This window comes from Grampus griseus (genome assembly GCF_964374135.1).
Source record: "Grampus griseus genome assembly, chromosome: 14".
Classification (NCBI taxonomy): domain Eukaryota; kingdom Metazoa; phylum Chordata; class Mammalia; order Artiodactyla; family Delphinidae; genus Grampus; species Grampus griseus.
In genome coordinates this window covers 21,169,676-21,189,460 of record NC_139008.1, presented here as the reverse complement: position 1 = coordinate 21,189,460, position 19,785 = coordinate 21,169,676, and the positions used below count along the sequence as shown (strand labels likewise).

The following is a 19,785-nucleotide window of genomic DNA, read 5'->3' as shown; positions in this document are numbered from 1 at the left end:
GATGGAAACCTTTTCCAGAAAGCTCCCTGGCACATCGCACTTTTTCCCATCGGTAAGGATGGGGGCACATGCCCTGCCCAGCCAGCAACTGGCAGGCAGGTTAGGACAATTGTGCTGCAGGTCTGGGGAGGGAGTCTGCCCTGAGCATATTTACACTGTGAGACTGAGCTTGCGGTGAAGGTGGGAGGGATACTCTTATGCCACAGAATATCTTTATCATTTAAAAAGTGTTTACTGAGTGATGCTGGAGATAAATGAGCGAAAAACATACAAATATCCTTGTCCTCATGGAGCTTATGTTCTAATGAGGAAGACAGGCTGTAAACAAATGGCGTGTTGTTGGTGATAAATGTTATGGAGAAAAATAAACAATAAAAGCAAAACAGGGGCTTCTTGGAATTGGGGGTTGGCTTTGGGCGCTATAATTTTAAAGAGGGGGGCTCAAGGAAGGGCCTCTCTTAGAGGGTTATGTAGGGAAAAGGTTGAAGTAAGTAAGGTTTATGGTTATCTGGATGATACATTTCTAGGAGTGGAACTGCTTGTTAAAGAGTGAGTTTTCCAGGGCTTCCCTGGTGGCGCAGTGGTTGAGAGTCCGCCTGCCGATGCAGGGGACACGGGTTCGTGCCCCGGTCCGGGAAGATCCCACATACCGCGGAGCGGCTGGGCCCGTGAGCCATGGCCGCTGAGCCTGCGCGTCCGGAGCCTGTGCTCCGCAACGGGAGAGACCACAACAGTGAGAGGCCCGCGTAATGCAAAAAAAAAAAAAAAAAGAGTGAGTTTTCCAAATAGCTACACTGTGATCCTAACACCATTTATTGAGTAATAATCTTTTCCCCAATGCTTTGAAATGCCACCTAAATCATAGACTAAAGTCCTATAATGTGTTTGGTTCTGTTCTCTGAAGATTTATCCTTCTATATGTGTACCAATACCAAAATACTTTAATTACTGTAGCTTTATCATGCTTGTTAGTATCATAGCACTAGTCTTTCTTAATCAGTTTCTCTTAGATTTTTCTTGGCTTATTTATTTAACAGATCAACTTTAGCACTAACTTGCCTAGTTCCCCTATATTTATCGGTTAATTTAGGGAGTATTGAGTGTTCTTAGCTAATAATAGGATGTCTTTCAATTTATTCAGTTATGTTCATTAGTAACAAAATTTTCTTCATAAATGTCCTGCACAAGTTTTGTTAGATTTATTCTAATGGTGTGTGTGTGAGATATTATAAATAGGAATTTTTCTTCCTTCATGGTTAAAAAAATAAAACATTTTCCCAGCTTTATATAATTGGCAAACATTTTTTGTATTTAATGTGTTCAACGTGATGATTTAGTATACAGTATACATTGTGAAATGATTGCTGCAATCAAGTTAATTAGCACATCCATTACCTCACATAGTTACCTTTTGTGTGTGTGTGTGTGTGTGTGTGTGTGTGTGTGAGATGAGAACACTTAAGATCTATTCTTTTAGCAAATTTAAAGTATACAGTTCAGTATTATTAACTGTAGTCACCAGGTGGTACATTAGATCCACAGAACTTTTTCATCTTATACCTGAAAGTTTGTATCCTCTGACCAACATCTTCTTATTTCCCCCACCCACCAGCTCCTGGCAACCAACATTCTCTTCTCTGGTTCTGCAAGTTTGACTTGTTTCAATTCCACATATAAGTGTGATCATATAGTATTTGTTCTTCTGTGTCTGGTTTATTTCAGTTAGCATAATGTCCTACAAGTTCATCCATGTTGTCTCAAATGGCTCTCCCATCATATTTTAGAGTGGATATTATGCATACACAGACAAGCAGTTGTTTTGTGTGTGTGTGTGTGTGTGTGTACCAGTTTTGTAACCATTTACCTTATTGGATTATTTTAGTGTGTCCAGTAGTTTTCAGCATTGATTCTCTTGGGTTTTTTAAAATACAGTTATAGCATCTGCAGATGGTTTTAATACTTCCTTCTCATTTTTAGACTTTTTTTTTTTTGGTACAAGTGAATTTGTAGTTATTTCCAGAAAATGTTAAAGAAAAAAATGGTGGAAATTTTTGCTTTGTTTTTTACCTTAATGAAAAAATACTTTAAATATGATTCTGTCTTTTGGCTTGAGATTGCTGTTTGGCTTGAGATACATATTTTTAAAAAATCCTATTTTATTAAGAGCTTAAAAAAAATCAGGAATCAATGTTGAATTTGCCACCTGTGTTTTCAACATCTATAGAGATAGGGTTTTTCTCCATTGGCTTATTAAATTAATAGTACTTTTCTAATACATATCCACTCTTGCATCTCTGGGCTTAGGCAGAATAGTCTTGTATGTACCACTAGATTGTATTTACAAAAACTCTAAATAAAAATATTAGCATTAATATTATTGAAAAATGATAGTCGGTCTGATCTGATCTTTTATTTGGAGGATGTTATCTTTGTCATGTTTTGGTATCAATGTTCTGCTGGTTTTGTAAAAAATAATTTCTGAGTTCTTTCTAATGCTCTGGAACAGTTTAAATAGCATTATGGTTATCCGCTTTTGGAAATTTGGTAGAATTCTCCTGTGAAACCAGCTAATAAGCCTGTGGGTTTTGAGAGGTAGCCACTGGCAACTTTCTCACTTTCTTTCAGGGTCATTGTTCAGATTAAATTAGACATGTTAAGTCTTAAAGTTCCCATCAGTCTAAATAGAAATAAGCTAGACTCTGGCCAGACTGCTTTGTTGAAAGAGCATGGGCTTTGAGGGCTGACCTGTTTTGAAACAGGGGTCAGCCCTTATTACCTGAGCCTCTCATTAAGCTTAGTGTTTCATCTGTAAAAATGGGGCTAATACCTACCTTGAGGTTTGTTGTGAAGATTAAATAACGTAATTTAAAGGATAGTGCCCAACCTTGTCTATCTCAGTATTGGTATTTGATACACATTAGATTTTTTCATTCCATCCTATTCCGTTACTTTGCTTTTATTTGTAGCTTCATTGATCAGATTTGTTCACAGTTCTTCACTTTGAAGTATTTGTCAATGTTTTTGCATTTTAACTTGGTCTCAGAATCTGTACCTTTTCCATCGGTTTATGTGACTTGACTCCACAGACACTTAACTATATGCCTATTAGCCCAGGGCTTCAGACTCTCTCAGGTCTTATATAGTAGAGAGAAAGAAATGACTTATTCTGAAAATCTCGTTTACACCTTTTGGTATGTGGGTTTAAGTGCTCTTGTCTAGAGGGTAGGGTGTATAGACACTAGAACCATGTCTGTCCATTTTCGTCTTCAAGTTGTTTTAATATTATTTTCTTTTCATTGTCTTGGGAAATATAAATCTAAACAGAAAGCTATAGCTTAATCCTTTCCAGTGAAAATTCTGGATGCTCAGATAGCAGGAAAATTAATGTTAGGGATCCAGTGAACAGTCCTTATGAAGAGGGGTGAGGATCAATGGCTAGAGAGTGAAGTGTGCTTCATATCTTAGTTGAAATGCTGAAAAAATATTTTTCTATAGAAACATCGTTCAATTGCATTCATATAAAGGCATTTAAGAGCCTACTATGTACCAGGCAGTGCTAGGCAGTAGAAATAAAAAGAAATGAGACATGTGCTTCTAGTTTTAAAATACTTACAGAATAGTTCAGAAGATGTAAACAGACAATGGCAGGATAGTCTGATAAGAAACATGACAGAGTACTATCGGTTTAGAGAAGGAAAGATCCATTAACTGCTAGGGAAGTTTTCATGTAGGTGACATTCGACCTGTTTGTATCTGTGGAGCATTTTACCAGGCAGAGGGAATGGCATGTGCAAAAAAGCATGAAGATGTGAACAAGGTGGGGTTCACAGGCGAGGACAAGTTCAGTGAGACCCAAGGATAGCATGCAAAAGAGGCCTTTGGTTGCATAATAGTATAGCACTCAATAAATATTGTTGGCTACATGGATGGATAAAAGAATGAATATTCTATATACATCAGGCGCTCATATATGACCTCAGGGAATATAACTACTTGGAAAAGTGTATTCCAAATTTTAGCTTAAAAATCAATCTTTGAAACACAGTCTTTGGTTGTATTGGCAAAGATTTAATCTGAATCAAATATGAATTTGTCTTAGGGATTTTGTTTCCTTGTTAGTTACACAAAGAACAGTATATTTTCAGCCCTGAAAGTACCAAGTAATGATTCTCAGAAACGAAAAGGAAATGATCGAATCCAACACTTCTTCTATTCACCTAGATGGTGTTTGTGGTTAGTGGTTTGGAAGTTCATTTATTTCAGCCAGGCCAGTGGTCTCAAAGTGGAGGGAGTACACAAGACAATTTATTTTGGGATATAGGAAGAAAATATTAACATTTTTATTTATATTACTTTTAATGCCCATTGTTTAATTTCTATTTTTGTGTATACACATATACACACATAAGTGTATATGCACACACTATATAAATCACACACATGCACTCACACGTATATACATCCTACACACAAATAAAATGAGGTTATGTGCTCCCCTCCCTCCCCTTTCCATTTTTCCTGGCACATGTGATTAGAAAGGTTAGAGATTACTGATTTAAACCATTAGTACAAAACGCTTTCAAGGGATCTTAAAATATTCTAAACTTTGATCTGGGTTTTAAAAATAAGAATACATCTCATTTTATACCAGCTTAAGAGAAGCACTTTAATGAAATAAACATAATAGGTTGTAATTCATGTTTAGTAATGAACATACACTTGCAGGTACTTTAAATAGATTTTTTTTTTACACAGAAGTAACTTTCAGGGAACAATTCATAACATGTTTTCTTAGTGAGATGGTAATGAGTGCCATAAACATCCTTGCTGTATACCCAGTCCCTTACCTAACATTTCCCTCCTAAGTTGGTTAAAAATCAACATTGCAATGGACAATACAAAACTATATACTTAGTATGATCCCAGCTATGTATAAAGTGTAGGTTTGTATAAGTGTGTATGTATGTGCACATATGTATATTTGTGTGTGTGTGCGTGTAATACAATGACTAATTAAAAGAGAAAAAAAAATCAGTATTGCAAGGGCATTGTCAGGAACAGTACATTGCCGAATCCTTCCCTGGTGCTGCTGTTTGGCACGAGACTGACATCTAGAGTCGGATGTGGCTTATTTGTTCTGAGGTTTTTTCTGGTTGAACTTTCTGCTTTGGATTTTCTGTATATAAATTATTGTATTCTTACTCTATATTCTATTCTGGTCTCACTTTTTGTTGGTAGCATGATGTAAGTTATTTTGCATACCCTGGTAGGAAAATGTGCACTATACCATTGCCCCATTGCAGTACCAGAGGAAATAATTTTTGCTACAAAATACTTTTCAAGGTGATTTTTTCTAACTCAAGTTTTGCCACTCTCCTTCCTCCCTTCATCCTCCTTCCCTGCCAACTTAGTCTAATTGGCCCATCACTTCTCCACACCGTAAAGACAGTTCTTCCGTGCAAGACTGAGGCACGTGGTGTGGCTTCAAATCTTCTTCAGGGCAACAGTCATCATGTGGTCCACCTCATATGTTGAATGAAACAAATAAAGGATATATGCTGTAATTGAAAGTTTTTGAAGACGTTTGACTGCTTAGAATTCTCCTAGCAAATTAGGAAAGTATTTTTCAGTTGCATTTTGTTGGGCTTTAGTATTGTGATAATTACTCTTAGTAATAGTTTCCTTATATTCTGACATTCTTCTTGTAGCCAGTTGACTTTTCCGTTTACTTTAAATTGTTTTTAAAAAAAACCCTGATCAGTGTATGTCCATTGACACTTGTATAACTTCTGGAGTTGGATTTTCAGTGACTTAATTGAAAATCAGAAGATTTCTATGGTCTTTCATAGTTAGAAGGTGCTCTTCCATTTTCATAAGTGTTGTCTTTCTCCTGCTGCAATAGTAAATAATAAGCCATATTTTAAGTTATGTAACCAATAACGCCACACTACAAGCAACATATAAACTACAGTGCCATCTTGCATTCTGGGTCCTAAATACCCTTCCAGTAACCTTAAAGGTCCAGTTACCATTTTCCCTTTATTTGGAGTAAGATGTGGGAACTGAAGAATAATTTTCTTGTTCAGATGCCATTGTCAAAGCCCTGGCTTAGAGCTTTAAAATTCCTACTTCCAGGCCTGTCTTCAGGCCATTTAACTTGGTCTCTTTGCTGAAAAAGGTGCCCCAGCATCAATAAGAAAAGAGTATGAACAGGCATTTATAGTTATTCAGAGTGACATCTTAGGTAATTAGGCCACTTCTTTATGTGTTTATATATACATTGAAGGATGAAGTGACCACGTAGATGATATTCTTTCCTGGGTGAAAATCCTTTTCAGAAATCGGATTTTAAAAAACACACTTCAGGGGGCTTCCCTGGTGGCGCAGTGGTCAAGAATCCGCCTGCCAATGCAGGGGACACGGGTTCGAGCCTTGGTCTGGGGAGATCCCACATGTCGCGGAGCAACTAAGCCCGTGCGCCGTAACTACTGAGCCTGAACTCTAGAGCCCATGAACCACAAATACTGAGCCTGCGTGCCGCAACTACTGAAGCCTGTGTGCCTAGAGCCCGTGCTCCGCAACAAGAGAAGCCACTCAATGAGAAGCCCGTGCATCGCCACGAAGAGTAGCCCCCGCTTGCCGCAGCTAGAGAAAGCCCGCGCGCAGCATCAAAGACCCCACGCAGCCAAAAATAAATAAATTTAAAACAAAACAAAGCAAAACCCCCCCCCACACCTCATATCAGAATTCTGTTTCATTTGGCCTCATGGCTGCTGTTTAAGAAGAAAATATCTTTCCTAGTATATAAGTTCATTATTTTGTATACATTTTAATTTAAATCTGAGCAGTTTGATCATGCATCATGGAAACCATCTGCTCTGCTGGCTCTAAAACAATGTCTTGTTTGAAAAACCTGTTTATATAGGACTTTAAAGAAACACTATCAGAATGTATTGTAATCAATATAGATATATTCTTTCTATATTCAATATAGATGTATTCTTTCTATGACTACAACCCCAAAGGCTGAAAAAAAACCTCATTTCTTCTGCTTCTTCTTATTTTTTTTTGCGGCACGCGGGCCTCTCCCTGTTGTGGCCTCTCCTGTTGCGGAGCACAGGCTCCGGACGCGCAGGCTCAGCGGCCATGGCTCATGGGCCCAGCCTCTCCGCGGCATGTGAGATCTTCCCGGTCCTGGGCACGAACCCGTGTCCCCTGCATCGGCAGGCGGACTCTCAACCACTGTGCCACCAGGGAAGCCCTCCTTTCTTATTTTTATTAGCTGTATCTTTTTTAATGTGAACAAGTAAGTTTTCTATATAATTTGATCCACAGATGTTTGCAACATCTACTTAATGCTTACTACTGCATGCAAGATACAATACAAAGTAGCTTTCAACCCACAAAAGCATCCTCGTCTGTACTGAAAACATTGCCTGTATCCAATGTGTTTCTGAAAGACTTCATGTCACTAAGATGCCAGCCTGTTGTCTATTGAATATTGCATCAGATGACCTTTGTTATGTATTTATCAAAGCAAGTTCTATATAAAGATGCATTTTGTGAAAATCCTCTTTCAGACGTTTGTAAAGGAAAACTTGGTTATCGATAGGTTGTTGGCAGCTTAGTTGTTTTTAGTTAAACATATGCTTTATATCTTTTTTGATATTTTACACTTACAGGTTGTTGGTTTGTTACCATGTGTCTCTTCGTATATAGTTCTTGAGCAATTTCCTGAAAAATACGCCGAGCACTCTTTTTCTATAAATACAAATAAGAAAAAAATGTATCTCTCTCAGGAATAAAAGCAGTGATTATTGCACATCATCTCAGCCTTTTCTTTCTTTATTGCCATCAGTCTCAGAAGCTACCCCGCCCAACACATCTATACCTAGTTAACTCTTGTATTTTGAGTATAGTAAGTAGAATTTATGATTGAGAACTATCAATTTACCACATATGTTACCATTATCATTTTTCTCAACAATAGGAAACAGTATCTGTGGTTGCAAGTTGTTCTTTGATGATGTTCTGAGTTTCTTAAATTATTTTGGATTTGAAGTAGTTACAACCACAATTCGAAAGATATTTTACAAGCATTGGTCTGTACCTTTTGTGAATCTTCTGTTTCTTTCTTTCTTAGAGTGTTAGATTTTGACTGTCAAGAAGAAAAGGAGAATCTTATAAGACACTTTATGTACTCAAAACAGTTGTGGCAGAGATCTCATACCATAATAAGGTTAAACTAACGTAATATTTAAATGGTAATGCAGTAAGAGTTAATAATTTTCATGTCATTTCTGAGATGCTTTATTAATAAAATAGCTCAAACTGATTGTAGGATTTATAGTAATCCTAATATAACATACACATCCCCCCTCTTGTAGCATGTGAATAACCAGAAGATAGTCTTTCTCAAAATCTTTAGGCCTTTTAAAGATATTTAAAGGCAGTTTCTAATCTCTTTTAACTTTTTTTTGCTCTTAAAGATTGTTCTTAGCCCTTTCATACCTCCCCCACCAGCGGAAAGTAGCATGTGTATGACGGTTATAAAGAAGGGTCTCTTATTCCCATATTACTGGGTTTTAAAAAGAAAACCCTGTAAATTGTGTACTCTGGTTAATAATTTCAGTGATGAAAATTTTTGCTTTCTTCTACAGACCTCTTCTGCAGGTGGTATTTCCTGCAAATGCAAAGGAAGATATTAATTAGATGAGCTATTTCTGAGGCTCCCAACATGTGGAGAGATGGAAATTATTTCCTTATGATAATATTCAAGGCCATAGGGACATCTAATGCAAGAAATTTTACTTACTTTGGTGAGGACGATGAAGTACACGAATACACCAGTGACGTAGATAGACAGCAGTGATAAGAGGGCCGTCAGGAGACTCTGCAATTCCTTGCTGAGAGCCTTCCTGTCTTTGTTAATTACAGATACAGAAAGAACCACAGTCACTATTGAAGCATATTATTGCAAATATATGTATAAAGTATAATCGAAACTACATGTTAGAGGTGAAACATGAACTTATTCTGTTTGGCTATTCATATAAAAATTTATTCAGGGTCTCTTGATTCAGAAAGTACTCAAGTATATGATATAGTTAAAGCCAGTTCATTAGTTCTTTAAATGTATTATGCCCAACATGTTATTCATTTTTAAAACTTAAAATTTTTAGAAATTCAATTAATTACTTGTCATAATGCTAAGAATCACTTTTTATATAAAGTTTTGCTGAAAGTTAGATAAACATTAAGAGTTTGTTCAAGGGTGTTTAAAGTTTCTTTTAGTAGATATGATGTACAGGTGTCACCAAGAGTCTGTTTATGGAGTTAAGATACTTTCCCATGTGTATTTATAACCTTGAACCGTTTAGTACACATAGCTGAACAGTGCAGTTCTCTAAGAACCTGAGAAGGCCGTACATTGAGACTAGTGCTCACTGCATGCTTAAAAGACAGGCATTGTTATATGTGCCCCTTATTTCTAATAAAGTTCTGGAAGTGGAATTATTGAATCCATTTGCACATTCTGAATTTCTCCCTCCTTGCAGGAAGTGTCCTGTGCCCTAGGTAGTGATGAAGTAACACACCACGTCTTCAAGTACCTGAGTATTTGAAATACAAAATCCATTTAGATTTATAATTGTTATCTGAATGACTTGTACTTTTCAACTAAATATCCCATAGATGCTTATCATGTGAACTCAGTTTATACAACATACATTTTTCTTGTGAAACTAACAAATCAACCATATCTGTAAAACTTAAAAAGTTTCAAGTGTGAAATTAGGAGCTCTGTGGAAAAGGAAGTTGCCATGTCTATCTTAGTGGTACTTTCATTCCTTTTCCTCAAGAAGAATGTTTCTTCACGTAAGCTTGCAGGTTTGAAACCTTCATCTCTTTACAAACCATTTTTCTTCTGTCTAGTATTTTTTATAGAAGACGAATGCATGCAGTGAGATATACAGATCTCCAAAGCTGTTGTGTTTGTTTTAATACCTATAGCTAATATTTACTGAGCACTTGCTATGAACCAGGCACCATTAAAAGTGCTTTATGTGTATTAACGCATTTATAATTTACCTTGCAGGTGAGAATAAACTAAGGTTAAATGACAGTGGAATATCAAAAGGCCATTAGAGCACCAAAGCAGGGGTTAAAATACAGGACCATCTGGGCTCCTCAAAGTCCTGTTTTAAAACCAAAAGGCTGGTTAATTTGAGTTTACGTTTTAATGATCTCAGTGCTCATCATACCAGAGTTTTTTTTTTTTTTTTTAAAGAAGATGTTGGGGGTAGGAGTTTATTAATTAATTTTATTATGTATTTTTGCTGTGTTGGGTCTTCGTTTCTGTGCAAGGGTTTTCTCTAGTTTTGGCAAGCGGGGGCCACTCTTCAACGCGGTGCGTGGGCCTCACTATTGCGGCCTCTCTTGTTGCAGAGCACAGGCTCCAGACGCGCAGGCTCAGTAGTTGTGGCTCACGGGCCTAGTTGCTCCGCGGCATGTGGGATCCTCCCAGACCAGGGCTCGAACCCGTGTCCCCTGCGTTAGCAGGCAGATTCTCAACCACGGCGCCACCAGGGAAGCCCATACCAGAGTTTCTTTAAAGACGAGAGGTCTGAAAAAAAGCGCGGAGTTGCTGCCCTTCTTTTCCTTCCCCCAGAATCACGTGAAGCTTTTCCTCTGAAATTTCTTAATTTCTTAATTTATAGAACTTAGCTAGGCTCCGTGTCCTCACTTGCATGAGGAAATTGTCATGGATTTTAGTAAATCTCAAGAAGCCAGGGCCACACCGACCTTTTTTCTGTTCGTTATCTATGCACAAGGGGTAGGGTCAGGGATCCCCCAGGGGCTTCACCTAAAATTTGTGTTTATTCTCCATAATGCATTTTTTTTTTTCTGGGTCCAATTTATTGATCGCTTTCGCTTCTCCAGTGTTATGTTCTAGATGGTGCAATACCAGGCTAGATACTGACAAGGCTGTCAGTTAATCATCACATTTCAATCAGTGTAACATACAAAAGGAGGACATAGTTGGTCAGCCTTTGCCAGTAAAGTCTGGACATGGAAAGAGAATATAGCACCCACATAACCCTGACTCTGCGTCTGTGGAGGCTGGGAGATGGTGTCAGAGGAGTTCTTGAATCCAGACTTCATGTTAACTTGTGTGCAGGTCACACTCTTCACTGGCTCGGGTACTAAGTTATCAAATTTACCTCATAATCTCTGCATATAAGTATTGTGATGCATTTCGGGGGCAGAGCAGAACGCAGTGTTCGGGAATAAAGTCTTGACTAACCTCTTACCACCAGCACAGTCCCTCCTCCCGTCCGCTTAGCTCTCGATTCCTTTGAACTGGGAAAGGCTATTCCACAGATGTAGATTGCGCTGTCATTGAAAGCCAGCCTGTTTACAGTGAGGGCAACTTGGTTTTGTGCCAGATTCACAAGTGTGAATTTGTCTGTCTCATCTCTGCATCCATCCAAGCACAGGTTCTCGGGCTGGAGAGCGCCATAGCGAAACCACAGGCTTGTTGGTCGCTCTGCAGGGCACCCCGCGGTGGAGAAAGAGCACTGCATGGTCACAGCCTTTTGAGTGTAGTCCACTTCAAGGGAAGGTGGTTGAACCACCGAGACGATACAGTTGCTCGCGGCACCTGCAGGAGGAAGCAGGTGAGCCTGTTTAGTGGGCCTCTCACCTCCCTTTGTGCTTCCGTTTTATTGACATTTTGGGGTGAAGGATCGTTGAAAGCCATTGCTTCCTTTTTCTTCCCTCACTCCCAGCACAGACAAGACTGTAAAAGTAGACACTGGTGACAGTATTTTATAATAACTATAAATGGGGTATAACCTTTAAAAATTGTGAGGTTGTACACCTGTAACTAACATAACATTGTACATCAACTTCAATTAAAAAAATTTGAGACTAGAAAAAAAGTAGACACTGGTATTCCTCACTTTTCCTAACTCTCCGAGTTTCCTAACCTCAGCCTGCTGTTGTGCAGTGATGTCTGGTGCTTGAGGGCAGCCCCAGAGAGGTCCCGGGAATCTGCATTATCATGAGCGGAGGTGACAGCAGATCCAGAGTCAGAAGTTTGGGGTCCACATGTACACTTGTGGTGTACGTACAAGCTTTCCTCTGACCTCCCTATGCAGATCACTTACTCTCTCAGGACCCGTTTCCTCATCCGTACCCCCTGGCCTCACAGGAGTGTTGTATTCAATGTGGTAATAGGTATCAAAGCCCTTCATGCAAATGTCACGCCCACTGATTGAGCACATGGGCAGTAGGGATTTGGGGGGGGCCTTGTGGCAGTTGTGATTGCTAGGAATTCATGACAATTTACAGTTGTTCTTTTATGAGTCTAGTTGTCCCAGTGGGAAACATTATAAAAGGCAAGATGTACATCTGGGAAAATGTAGCCCGGGCTCAGCCTACAGGGTCTTTGATTACTGACCAGAGGCCTGATGAGCTGGCCGGGCCACAGCCCAGCAAGTTGGATTTCTTCCTGGCACTTGTACGTTGCTTTGTAGTCTCTTGTAGCTTTCATCTATTTGATGAGAGTGTAGCTCCTGGAGCACACACTTTAGTTGGGATCCTAGCTCTGCCAGTTCCTAGTTCTCTGGTCTGTTTCCTCATTAGCAAAATGGGGATAGTATTGTGCACCTCATGAGTTTAGCGGAAAGTTTAAGTGAGGCCATGTATGCATAAGGAGTATTTACTTACCTAAGTCTTAGTAAGTATTTAATAAAAGGTAGCTATTTCTGCTGCCACCATTATTCCATTAATGGGCAGTGTCATATGCCCATTTTAGAGATAATTGTGGACATCTCAGCAATGTGTTAGCAGGGCCGGAATTAGATATCCAGTCCAGTGCTCTCTCCACCACGTCCTGCTGCTTTCATGTCATAGAGGTTGGGTCCCTACTTTGGCCTTCTGTCTAATCCCAGGCATGTGAAGCTGGAAAGCTGCTCAGGTGTTTATAAATGGGAAGACCTCCCCTCAACCCTTTTGGGATCAAGGGAGAGGCTCTATGTGAAATAGTATTGGTTGAGACAAATTGGAAGTTTTGCATGTTTTTAGTCTGACTTTGCCTGGTTATATGTTTCCATGTGGTCTTATTTGTCTGACTTTGTCCTTGGCTACTATAAACGAAATTGAAAGATAATCCAAGTGGTCTGATGTAAGTTTCAGACGAGCTTTTTGTCACCTAACGTTTTTGTTATAGGTCCTGACCCAGAACAGAAGAATTAAAACTAGAATCATGGTATCTGTGATGCAGGTCTGTTCTCACCATGTTTTAATTTTAGCATTTGTACAATTGAAGACGAGCTGGGAGCTTTTTAGCAACCTGATAAATGTAAACCAGATGAGAGGGTAAAGTCACTTGGAGAAGACCAGGCTTCCTACTTCTTCAGCTGAGGGACTTAGCTTCACTCCTAAGTCTGATAGCTGTAAGCACACGTCTCCTACCCAGACTCAGTCACCTTAGAAGTAAAGAAACGCTTTACAAGGTATAGTGATCGTTATGTATGGAAACTTGAAATGGAAGTGGGCCTACCAAGCCACAAAGTTAACCAGCAGTGTCCCAGTGTCAGGTCCTCTGTCACATAGAGTTTTTAACAGGGAAGCTGCCTTTTAACATTTTTCTTGGAGAGCTAGTGCTCCAGGGTAAAATAAATATTTGCAACTTTGGAGTTTCATATATCTGCTCATTTCTGACTATTGCCTGAGAAGGGAGAAAACCAGTTGCAGTGGTTTCCTGTGAGAGCGCAGACTGTGAGGACACCGCTGCCCCTTCCCCCATGCTGTGAAGCAACATCTTAGTGAAAAAAGGGAAGTTTGGATGATATGTCACACTGCAGCCCACTCCTTGAAAGATTTCTCTTTAAGAACTCCCACATTCTGTAGGATTTTTTTTTTAAAAAAATCTGAAAAGGTTGAAAGTTTATCTTCTTAGTGGAGGGAATAAAAAAAGATTACTATTTTTGAAGACCAAGCTAGAAAATACATAGAAAATTAATTTTTTGACACTTTCTAAAAAAAGCCTCTTTGGAAAATTCCGAACATATGCAGAAGTAGTCGACCAGCACAGTAACTTCTGTGCCGTCACCTGACTTCAACCCAATGTTGTTTCACCTCTTCTCCCTACTTGCTCCTTCAGTCCTGTGTTATTTTAGGGCAAATTCCAGATATTTTATCTGCACATCTTTCAAAATATATCTTTAAAAGATAAGAATTCTTTAAAATAATACTAATTAAAATATATTAAAAGTAATATATACATATTAGGGAAAAAAAGACTATAACTGAAAGTAGAAGCAAAAAAATCACCCATAGTCCTTTCATCACCCCCACCAAAATCACTGTTAACATTTTAATATATTTCTTGACAGATGAGAAAAAAATCATTTTAAGGGCTTTTGCTCCCTTTCCTGCCCTATGACCCAAACTTTGTGGGCAAATCTGAGATTATTAGATTTATTAGAACTATGGTGAGATTATTAGAACTGTGATGTAGGAAACTCTTTCATAGAGGAAAAAACAGGTATAGGCATCCATATATTATGAGATGATTCTTCAAGGAAGGAGCCATTGCAGTTGTTTTTTTAAATGACAAGTACTTTAATTTATAGAAATTCAGCTTTTCTGAAGCACTGTTCTTTAAAAATATTCAAGTATTGTTTAGTGCAGAGTGAGTTCACCTGTATGGGAACTGAATTGTTGATTACTAACATGTGATTTTACGAATATTTTCAACCCTTTGGTGAGGTGCCCTTCTCTACAGCTGCATAAGAGCAAAGGACATTTTCAGTGTTAATATGAAATTTTTTCTCAGCTATTTTTTTTTTATTACCTGTTTGAGAAAAAAAATTTATCACCTTAGACAATTTCCATAATGTTATACATTTAAAAATTAATCTGTAGGGGCTTAAAATATAAATGAATTAGGCGAAAAATAGCAATTGATTTAAATAAAATGGAGGGAAAAATAAAAGAACCTTACCGACATGAAATAGAATCAGATTGAGTTCCAGACCGAGAATGATTTTGCCTCTGTTCACAGTCTCCATTTCTGTGTGTATGTGTGACGTGGTTGGTGGGATTGTGTATTTGAAGAGAGTTGGCTTTTTTTTTTAAAGAAAGGAAGAACCAAAGAGAGGAACTCTTATTAAGGAACCATAATCAGGAACTTTTTGAAATTGTGTAAAGATTGTTTGTAATCCAGTTTCACCATTGAAAGTTGAGATTTTAGCCTAGAGCACACTTCTAAATGTTCATATGTTCACATTTTTCTTGGATTTTACAAATCCTCGAAAGCGTTAGATGTTTTGAGTGAGATTTTGATTTACACGTGGTGCATATTCTCAGGATGTATTGTTTGACGGATAATTCGTACTTTAAATTTCTAGAGCAGTTCAGTCGCTGGTCTTGGGGCATCTAATTTGTGCTTAGTGCTGGGCCAGTAACTTCTGGAAATGGAGGAGAAGCAGAAGGAAGTGTCTTCACGTAGAGACAAGAGAAAAATCAGTGGACGGTACATCAGAGTACAATGAAGAAATAAGTTGTGTACCATTAACTAGCTGTGCCCCAGTTTGTGTGACCCCTTTTATTGTGCTGTGAAACAACTGTGTGGAATCTCTGTCATCCCCAGCCCCTTGGGGGCTTCAGCAGTCAGGTTCTTTGTAAGCAACAGAAAATGACTTGGGCTGACTTAAGCAAAGGGTAATTTACTGAAAGGATTTGGGGTAGCTCAGCGAGTCACTGGAAGGACTGGAGAATCGTGTGTGGGGGTCTACACACAAGACACATGCCCCAAAACATACTGTAAAACTGATCCAAAGAGCACACTGCCGCCGCCAAGCACTAGATGCTGCAGCTGGACCAAAGCCTGTTGGTAGTAGCGCTCAACGCTGCCCAGCTGCTTGGTCTCACGCCACTGCTCCGCCTCCCCAGAGAACGAGCCTCATGTCCCCACTTCTTTGGGTCACTAGCTCCTCCTTCCAGGTCTCAGGCGAGTGTTTCTGAGCTTAGGTCTTGTGCCAGTGCCTTAGCTGCCAGAAAGGCAGGGAAAGCTGCTTCCCCAGGCTTTGTCTTCCACCAGGAAGAGGGTGCTGGGCCACTGAAAAGAGTGAAAAATCTTCCCACTGTACTGTTTGTACTCTTGGCCCCTGTTGATTATATTTTGTCATTTACGGAAAGTTATTCTCAGTCTGAATTTAGTAACGCTTTTAGTATTATTGTGTTTTTTCCCTCATCATAGCATCTAAAAGCACCCCCAAATTTATATATACTATTGTGTGTGTGTGTGTGTCTGTAGTCAGTGCTTGGTATGTGTGTGAACTTGAAGACCTTTTCTAGCCCCCCAGTATCTGGGCATCTGATGCTCATGGGTTTGGGAATGACTAACATAACATAGACTTCAGTCACTATTCCAAGAAGTGCTGGATTGATTCATCCATTCTAGTGTGTTAACCACTCTCTGGTTCTGGAGCTTAACTTTTATGAAATTGTTCTGGAAAGTTAGAGAGTGGATTGACCTCCCTTGAAAAAGATACTGAATGATCTGTTTTTATAAATTAAAACCTTCATTAGCCTATTTTTATTTTCAGCCTGATAAACCTCTCTAGTTAATATGTTGCATAATTTTACTACACTAGTGGCATTTTCTAGCATTTATCCAAAACCGTCTTTCAAGTTTTACGTGTTACTCTCTGCTTCAATATTCCAGTGTTTAATCAGCAGTTTTCCAAACCTATTAACCATTACACACCAGTCAGTCTGAGGGAGGGTGATGTCCAAAACCGTCAGAGAAAATAGTAGTGTGGGCTTTGGGTCCAGTTAAACCAGGGATTATGTTTCTGCCCCAGTGTTCATGAACCTTGTAGGCTGGGGCACGTGCTTCAGTTCTCCTAAGTCTGTACTTCCTCTCTTTGTCCTACTGCTGGGTCACCTGGGAGATGATTCCTCAAAGCGCCCAGTGCTTGGCACGTACCAAGTCCTTAGCAAATATTGTTCTTCCCCTCTTCCCTCTTTAAATAACTTGTTTGTTCAAGAATTTAACTTAATGTTTTTATTTGTTTTAGTAGGTGGCAAGTGGGATAAACCATCAGAAATTTTGGAAATCAAGGGACAGAATTGGGAAGAACAAGTGAATAGTCTGCCTGAAGTTTTCAGAAAAGCTGGTTTTGTTATCGAAGCTTTCACTAGACTGCCATACCTGTGTGAAGGTGACATGTATAATGACTACTACGTTCTGGATGACGCTGTCTTTGTTCTCAAACCAGTATAAACACGTGGAGCTTGAAATTTTCACAGTCCACCCCAAGAATGTATGCTCCGGAAGAGGGTCTGCATTCTCAATTATGCGAAAGGAGGACCTTTGGGGACTGCCATTCTAAATATCATGTAGGAATTTTAAAAGCCAAAATACTAATTATTTCTTTGTAGTGTGTAAAAGGAATGTTTTTAAAAAACAAAAACCCAACTCTTTGAGGATTTTTATTAACTCTACTCAGTAATGCAGGTCACACTCCGATTATGGAAGATATTTTTTATACTTAATTGCAGTAGGGACTCATTCCCAGGCAAAGCAATAGTCATGACTTCACATGGAACCAATAAATATGGATTGTTTTTAATAAAATGAAGACTGGCAATAAAACTGTCCATCCAGTTGCAAATATTGGTTATAGGATATAGCCACTGATACTCTTTCATGTTTAGAAATTCTATCATTATTCAAGAAAATGTTTTTAATCATGCTAATAAACTTTTTTGGAGATGACTTTGGCATCATGTTTGAGTTAATATAAGGCTTCCCTAGCATCTGTCATTGCTTTGGCTTCAGGGGTACCCGAATAGTAGCAGTATGTGAAGGATGCAGTTGACTTGAATGTGCGGTGAAGGAAGGCTTGAGACGGGGGTGGGGTGCTTACTGCAAGGTGTGGTGAACATAGGCAACCCAGACGAACCCTTAGAACAACCTCATTCAGATACAGTACTTCGAGGACCACTCTCACTCCCTAACTCATGTTGTTTTCGGAAGTGCGGAACACTGGATTCTGACTTTGTGGTAGCTTCTGTCCTACATTCAGAATTTTGTTTTTTCCGGACAGTCTCAGGTTCTCAGCATTGAAACATTCAGTTTTGTCTTCTGACAAAAATGCAACCTAAAAATGTTTTAATTCAGCTTCTTACTCTGTATTTGTATACATCTTTCCCAGAACTCGGCTCTTTCGAAATCCTTAACTGAGTTTATCGAAATCCTTGACTGAGTTTAGAGTTTGCCAAGAGTGTGGTTTGAGGAAACCATGTCAGACTCATGCATTCTAGAATCAGCAAGTACCTCCAACTATATATCCAGAAATGTTGCAATGAGGAACTCATTAGCAAGATCAATAGCCATTATGGATGGTACAAAGAGCAGAGCACTTAACCCAGAATCTAAAATCTCGGTAATAACAGATGCCAATTTGAGATCGTGGCTATTAATATGTTATTCTCACAACTTTATTTCTTTTGTCAGCCAGGTGTTTCATTAAATATTCTCATTCATATGCTCATAGAAGTTATCAGATCAGCACATTTACTGCAACACCTGGGTGTAAAGGAGAATTAAATCCTTGAGAAGAATGACTTTATTATTCATTGAGAACAGCATTCCCATGTCCTCACACCAATATCTTCCAATGTTATTGTGTAGTCATAAGAGTTGGGTTATGTGATTTATGCAAAAGTGTTATTGGTGTGTTCTAATGCTTTTTTCCAGGAATTCAAGTAAGTGAAGTGCAAATACTTAGCACCTTAGATTGTAAAAATAGAGGAAATGAGTAAACTTAATGTAGTTCTTGTACAGTTGAGTTTTGCTTCTTTATAAACTGTCATCATCAGGGGTTACTATTTAGACTGCCGAACAAGAGTGCAAGAGTGACGGATGTTCAAAGAGGCAGGCTGTTCCAAAGTGTTTCATAGCCTTGAAATCCAGAATTAATTTGAGAGTCTATTTGAAAAACACACACCTCATTCTTTAGCCCCCAAATCAGAGAAAGCACAGACATTAATTTATTTCAAAGGTAAAAATACTTTCTCAAAATCTGAGGTTCTCTGAAAGCCAGCTTCTCAAAAGTGCGTTTTTTTTTTTTTTTTTTTTTTTGGTGAAAATTTAAACCAGCAAATCCGCTCACATTTCATGCCTGGTCTTGAAAGTCTTGATGGTGTGTCACCATTCCACTAGATGGCAGTGTTGCTTACTGAGTGTCAATGGCTGTTTTTTTCCTAAATGGAGTCATGTTTTTTCTTTTTTCTCCCCCAAATACAATAAACTGCCTTCTTGTCTACACCATTCCTGTGTAAGTGCTTCATATCAAGTTAAGGTCGTACTAGAGGAATTAAGAAGAGCTCTATTTGTGGTCAAAGCAAGCTAACCAGTTGACCTTAAAGGTCACAGAGAAAGGAAATGCAAGCTGCACCTGTGAGTCAAAGCTCTTTGCACCTGCAGTTGTAAGCCCCTTGAGTGTTGAGACTACTGATTTCAGGGAAGGGAAGGGAAGGGAAGAAGACACAATGGCCTTAGTCATTTCTCCCTTGTGCAGAGTTGTTAAGAGAGACAGTGTATTTTCTACCCTTCTCAATGTCGCATCAGTTTTTACACAGTTGACCTTTAACAGAAAAGAAGCTGGGCTGGGAAATAAAGTAAAACTTAGCTGTTTCAAGTCGTCTTTCTGAGTAAAGCTTTGTTTTCACTTAGTTCCGAGTATAGTATTTAAATAGACTTAT

General features: G+C 38.8%; 2 protein-coding genes across 4 annotated transcripts in view; one reads left to right on the top strand and one right to left on the bottom strand.

Annotated features, from left to right (window-relative positions):
* METTL9 (methyltransferase 9, His-X-His N1(pi)-histidine) overlaps window positions 1-19,288 on the top strand; it is a 44,818-nt gene extending 25,530 nt beyond the window's left edge. Inside the window, exon 5 of one of the 3 annotated variants that reach the window (XM_082670016.1) lies at window positions 17,097-19,288. In XM_082670016.1, the coding sequence (XP_082526142.1) occupies window positions 17,097-17,299 (203 nt within the window). In that variant the 3' untranslated portion in view covers window positions 17,300-19,288. Of the gene's footprint in view, window positions 1-17,093 lie in introns of all 3 variants that reach the window. The other 2 variants (XM_082670015.1, XM_082670017.1) reach the window with 2 other exon arrangements.
* IGSF6 (immunoglobulin superfamily member 6) lies at window positions 4,485-15,080 on the bottom strand (the record flags this gene model as incomplete). The annotated part of the gene is given in 6 exon segments (XM_082669829.1): window positions 4,485-5,890; window positions 7,681-7,761; window positions 8,111-8,158; window positions 8,816-8,917; window positions 11,304-11,662; window positions 15,014-15,080. Coding segments are annotated over 6 exon segments (714 nt in total). The 3' UTR covers window positions 4,485-5,833.
* Window positions 19,289-19,785: the final 497 nt, after the last annotated feature.